This window comes from Miniopterus natalensis, chromosome 13 (genome assembly GCF_054644295.1).
Source record: "Miniopterus natalensis isolate mMinNat1 chromosome 13, mMinNat1.hap1, whole genome shotgun sequence".
NCBI lineage: Eukaryota > Metazoa > Chordata > Mammalia > Chiroptera > Miniopteridae > Miniopterus > Miniopterus natalensis.
Window position 1 is genome coordinate 37,559,900 of NC_142093.1, and position 6,204 is coordinate 37,566,103.

General features: G+C 43.0%; 1 protein-coding gene across 1 annotated transcript in view; it reads right to left on the minus strand.

The window, feature by feature from the left end:
* Positions 1-5,804, minus strand: part of PPP3R1 (protein phosphatase 3 regulatory subunit B, alpha) — a 53,937-nt gene extending 48,133 nt beyond the window's left edge. Inside the window, exon 1 of the mRNA XM_087823604.1 lies at positions 5,754-5,804. Within this exon, the coding sequence (XP_087679730.1) occupies positions 5,754-5,756 (3 nt within the window). The 5' untranslated portion in view covers positions 5,757-5,804. The remainder of the gene's footprint in view (positions 1-5,753) is intronic.
* Between the last annotated feature and the right edge of the window lie 400 nt (positions 5,805-6,204).

Consider the following 6,204-nt stretch of genomic DNA (forward strand, 5'->3'; position numbering starts at 1 on the left):
CAACATGTCCAAACAAAACAGAAATCATCATCAACCTCCCAAATTTCAATGTCCTGTATCTTCTTGGCAGACAATGTGTATTTCTAACAATACCCATTGATGCTGATGCTAATTCAGGATCAATGTTTTGAGAATCACTGCTCAAACATGTTGCCTCTTCCTACATCCAGGCTATCAAGTTCCTTCTGCTATCTCCTGGGCCATTGTATCTATGCAGCAGGCCCTTTAATATTTCACAGCACCCTCTCCTACTGAACTTAAAAATGTTTAGCATTCTAAACATTAATTACCAAAAGGTAAGAAAAAACTAAATATGAAACCAGTCATCCTAGCAAACTGGAAGTTTTTCACGGAGGGGCTAGCATTTCCCATGTATCCCTAGAACTGGAAGTAGATGCTCAATAAATATTTCCTGAATGCATGGCACTATCATCTATCCAGTCACCCAAGACAGAAGCTACAACAGGATTCACCCCTATTTTCCCCCATAATCCAACAGTCACCAAGTCCTATCTTCTTCCTAATGTGTCTGTCTCATACCTCTACTCCATATGCACTGTTACTACATTCTTTCAAGTCCTTATTTCTCACATGAATTACCCTCATTTCTTAATTGGTCCCCATGTCCAGATTCATCTACTTTATTTTATTATCCACATAGCCATCAAATTGATCTCTCTAAAAAAGTACAGTAGTCTCCCCTCATCCACATTTCACTTTCTAAGGTTTCAGTTACCTGTGGTGAACCAAAGTCCAAAAATATTAAATGTAAAATTCCAGAAATAAACAGTTCCTAAGTTTTAAGTTGGGTGCCATTCTAAGTAGCATGATGAAATCTCACACCACCTCTCAGTCCCACTCCATCTGGCCTAGGATGTGAATCATCCCTTTGCCAAGAGTATCCACACTATATACATTACTCGCCCATTATCCACTTAGTAGCTATCTTGGTTGTGTGTATGAGAGATCACATTCATATAACTTTTATTACTGTATATTGTTATAATTGTTCTATTTTACTATTAGTTATTGTTATTAATCTCTTATTGTGCCTAATTTATAAATTAAACTTTATCATAGGTATGTATGTATAGGAAAAAACATAGTATATGAATATAGGGTTCAATACTATCTGTGACTTCAGGAATCCACTGGGAGTCTTGGAAAGCACGCCCCTTGGAATAGGGGGGAAAACTACTACAAGTGTGACAAAGTCATTCTCCTGCTTAAAAATAACAGCTTCCCACTGGCTTTAGGGAAAAAATATAAACTCCTTCATAGGACATGACTTTATCTTACCACCTCTTTCTCCTACCCTAAACCCCTAACTCTCCAGCCATGTTGAACAGGCTTGAATATCTCATGCCTGCACGGCTTTAATCATAAAGCTCTCATCTAGAGCAACTTTCCCACTGGCTAAATTACTCATCGTTTTAAAACTCAGCTCAGACACCATCTCTTCCAGAGAAGCTTTATTTGAGTCATCTCCCTGCCCCAACCCCACCCCAGTTTACATTAAATCTCTCCCCTGACATGTGTTTCTTACAGCACCCATGTTTAGTTTTTTTACCCTACTTGATTAAGTTCCTGGGAAATTGTGTCTTATGTTTGCATAGTCAGGGCAAATGTAAGAGACACTCAACTAAAATTTAAATACTTTCCTTGATATTCTATAAAAAGTGGCTCTCAAAATTTAGCATGTACCAGAATTACCTGGAAGATGTATAAAAATCTAGACCACTTGGCACCGTTCCAAGTTTTGGATTCAGATGGTCTGGTGCAGAGCCTAACAAGTTCCCAGATGATGCTGGTGCTGTTGGTCCAGGCAGCAGAATTTGAGGATCAGTACTCCAAATATGTTGCCTGTTCCTATCTCCGGGATTTTAAGTCTTTTCCTAGCTGCCTCCAACTCTGCCTACTGCAATCCTAATATTTTTTTCAGACCCAGCTCAATTGTCACCTCCTTCATAAAACTTTCCCTAACCCCAGATGATACTGATCTTGCTCCTTCCTCAATTTCTTTCTACTGGGCTTTGTGTATATTATTCATTCATATGATCACTCATGCTAACTTTTTTTCACACTGACTGGCATCTGTCTTAATGTTCTCTACTTAAATGAAGGTAGGAAACCTGCCTTAATCATTTTACTATCCTCCACAACCGAGCACAATAACCAGTGAACAACAGACAAAATCTGCAAGCATTTGTTATGACTGAATCCCTGTTGCTTGCCCAGATTCTGGGCCCAAAGTATTCCTTACACTGCTTGCCTTACTACCTATGACAGATGTCTGATCCTCCCACAGTGGTCTGTCCCTCTTGTTGGTGGCAATTTCTTTACCTTCTTTACCTTTTAATTTTTTCATCCATTATGGGACATAAGTGGAGAATTTTTCTCCTCATGACTGACATGAATTGTAATTCTGCTGGCCATAAGATACGTTGCTTGACTTTTTAAAAAAGTAGCCTTTCTTTGTCTGAAAATCTGAACTAGATAGAATATGTTGTGTACAACTCTAGGTGCAGTTAGTATAAACAGCAGTAAATGTGTTTTAAATTCTATTTATAGATCATGGAGATAATTTTAATAAAAAGTTTAAAAACACACAAAGTAAAAAGATTATTTATAAAATTTATAGTTGCCCTAAGTAACAAAATTTGAAATAGCTAACTACTTATGCATGATGTTCATATATGCATCCAAAACAAAATTCACATAACCCATTCCAATAACAGATACAAAAAGCTTGGTTATATTTCTAAATTATACTAAACACATAGTAAAAACTATTTCTGATATGTGAAAATTAACCAGGTTTCTAAAAATGACCCTACAAAATTTACTCCTTCAAAAATTACTCAGACTGTTTTCAATCACAGCGACCTACACACTTCTACTTGATTATTTTATTTTTTCCGTTTCTTTACATGTAACATTGAAGTACTCTGAAATTATGAATGCCTACCTAGAAGTAATTGTGAAGATATGTTTATTTCAGTAACATCTACTTATTTATCAAGGGCAACTGACCATTAATTATTTGGGGAAAATTCCTAGGAGCTCAGTACTCACTGTTTTGTATTCATATACGTAATTACCATTCCACCTGGATGTTCAGCAGTTTAAAATTCAAATAGAGTCCTGGCCCAGTGCCTCGTTAGTTGGAGCATCATCCCACACATCAAAGGAAAAAAAACTGCGAGTTTGATTCCCAGTCAGGGTGCATACGAGAGGCAACAGATCGATGTTTCTCTCCCTCCCCCTCTCTTTTTCTAAACCAATAAAAATCAATAAAAAAAATATCCTCAGGTGAGAATTAAGAAAATAATAAAAAAATAAAACTCAAATAGAGGTGAAGGGAGTTCTGAAAGACCTAATTCTCAGAGGGGAAAAAAGTACACTAGTTTTAAGGTAGCAACTAAAATTAATATCTGTCAGAAAAGATTCTTGACAGTTTCAATCCAATCTAATAAGCCTTTTACTTTCCCCTTACTTGAATTAATCAGTAATAATCATATATTAATTCATGAATTAAAATCTGTTGACAAAAATGGAAATGTAAATATGCTCACGATTACCTAGTAAGAGCTATAATAAAGACTTTCCAAAGAGAGGGAGAATTTTCAGAAATGAGTGATCAGTTAACTAGAAAAATGAACCAGATCACTCCAAAGCCCAATTCATTGGAGTTAATCTACATCCCATATGGCAGAGCTGAGCTACAGATACTCTGAAACCAGGGCTATATTCAGCAGACCAAATAATCCTAAAGTTGGGAAGCCACTGTCACAAAAAACAATGTAGGTTCTGAGATATTATTGAGAGGATGGTTGAAAAAAGAGCCCAGTAATGAGAAAATAAATACTGAAAAGAAAACGTGAAAGGAGAGAAATGATGACCCGGAAGAAAACAATATTGTGTGGAAAAGTCTTAAAATACTTTTAAAATATAAGAAAACACTTAATACCAGGAAGATAAATTTAAGAGCTAAAAGAGGATTTCCCAAATTCAGTCCGTTGTTCAAAAAAAAAGGGGGCAGGTGGGGGTGCTGGGGGAATATACGATAAGAAAGAAAAACTACTTGCCAACTAGATCACTCTGCTATATTATATACAAACAGATCATTGTTTCTCAAATTTTACTGTTTATAAATACAGGTAACAAACATTCACTGCAGTGCACAAAGATCTTCAAGATCCTGACCTTCGAGTAAAATACATGTATAAGGAAGTTGTATATGAATGACTCTGAACTAAGCTGTTTTTTCTAACAGTCTGGAAAAGTCTAAATTTTTTGTGACTCCGCGAGCCAAAGTCATCTCTGAGATACCTCCCAAGTTGGCAGGGGAAAACTTACACATATCAAAATCACTAAATCTGCTCCGAATTTGGATTTTAAGTACACTAGGTAAGTGAACTTAATCGCTTGACCAGTACTTTAAGTAAAAGTTGACTTATTTGAATATTCTAATTTCACTTTCTTCCCGCACAATCACACCAAATCGAGTTTAACAATCGAGCGCAATCAACAGAATTTTCTTCACTAACCCATCCCTCTCTTTTTAAATACTACCTAAATGCTACATCCAAGGTGAAATACAATGAAAGGATGCAAGAGATTACCCAACATCATTCTAAAAATCTCCTGCAAGTTGTTTAAAGACTTTTTAGAAAAAGCACGAACCACCAAATCACATACTCGAATCTCTGATACCCTGGAAAAGCACCGCGAACCTTTGCTACCCTGTACACAATTCTTGATTACAAAAGGAAACGACACCGGCCACCACGGAGCGAGAGAGCCCGTAACGGGCTAAAAGGGCGTCGTTGATTTCTTGGCTGCAGCGAGAGGCGGGAGACACACCCCTAGCGTCGGTTTGAAACACTACAGCAGCGAATTCTACCTAGGGATTACTGCGAGGGTAAGGAAAGACACATTTAAATCGCCATGATTCAAAAACAACCACCACGAGAGAGGGAGAGACACTCAGGAGGTAACAAAGAAAACGAAAAGACCCTTGGCAGGAAGCAAGCGCAAAAAAACAGGCATCCCCATTTATCAAAGACCGAGTTAGGGTGCGTTTTCACGAATATACACCTCGGCCCTTTCCGGTTCGCCAGCGCAGAGAAAAGCAGCAGCGAGAGAAACCCCGTAAGGCTGCGCCCAGCAGCCAAATAAACACCAACGGGAGAAGGGGGAAGTGAGCGGCAGGATTCCTGCCAAGGCTCACCGCTCGAAAATGGAGTGTGAGTGGGAGACAGAGCAGCCCTGGGGAGAAAGTGGGTCTTATATAAAGAGCCATTTGTCACATTTTATTTCCATAGGATTTCGGAATATCCCCGAACTTGAGAGTGTCTGGGGGTGAAAGGGGGCTCCGCAGGGACGAGGGTCCGAAAAAAAGTAATGCGGGGCGAGGAGGGGACAGCTCCAGGCCGAGGGCCCCGAGCGCCGTGGGGGTCGAGGCAGAGGCGGAATCCCGGCGGCCGCCAGGGAGGGGGCGCCGCAGAGGCCCGGAGGCGGGCGCGGGGGCCCCGCCGTCCTGTCAGGCAACCGTCCGACGCCCCCGCGGCCGCCTCGGCCCCCGGGCCGCTGAGGGCTCTCGAACCCCGTCGCGCCACCGGGCCGGGTCTCTCGAATTTTCCAGCGGGGGAAGCCGACCCGGGTCGTCGGGGCTCGCCCCCGCCCCCGCCCCTGCCCCTGGACGCGGCGAGCGGGGGAGGGCTGGTGCATTGGGGAAGCAAAGGTCTCACCATTTTGCTCGGCGGTCGGCGGCTCGCTCGGACGGAGGAGAGTGTGGGCGCTCAGACGGGCTCCCGCAGGAAGCGGCGGCGGCGGCGGCGGCCCAGCTGCGCTCGGCTGGGGCGGCTGCGGCCCTCGGGACGCCCGCGGGGGAGGGGGTGCGGGCTGGGGGAGGGGAGGCGGCGCCGCGGGGCCCGCGCCGGCTGGATGACTGGGCACGCGGGAGCGGGCGGGGGAGAAGAAAAATTAAGGTCGAGATTCAGAGACCCGGAGAGCGGGAGCGGAGACGGCGAGAAGGGGGAGAGGCAAAGAGGAGTGGGAGAGGGAGGAGCGGGGCCGGGCGGCTCACGGGCTGCAGCTTCGCGCTCAAGCTCACGCCGGAGCCGTGACGGACTCACTGCAGTGGCTCGCGCTGACCCGCAACCTCAAGGCACGAAAAAGGGGGAGGGCGGGAGAGGGAGG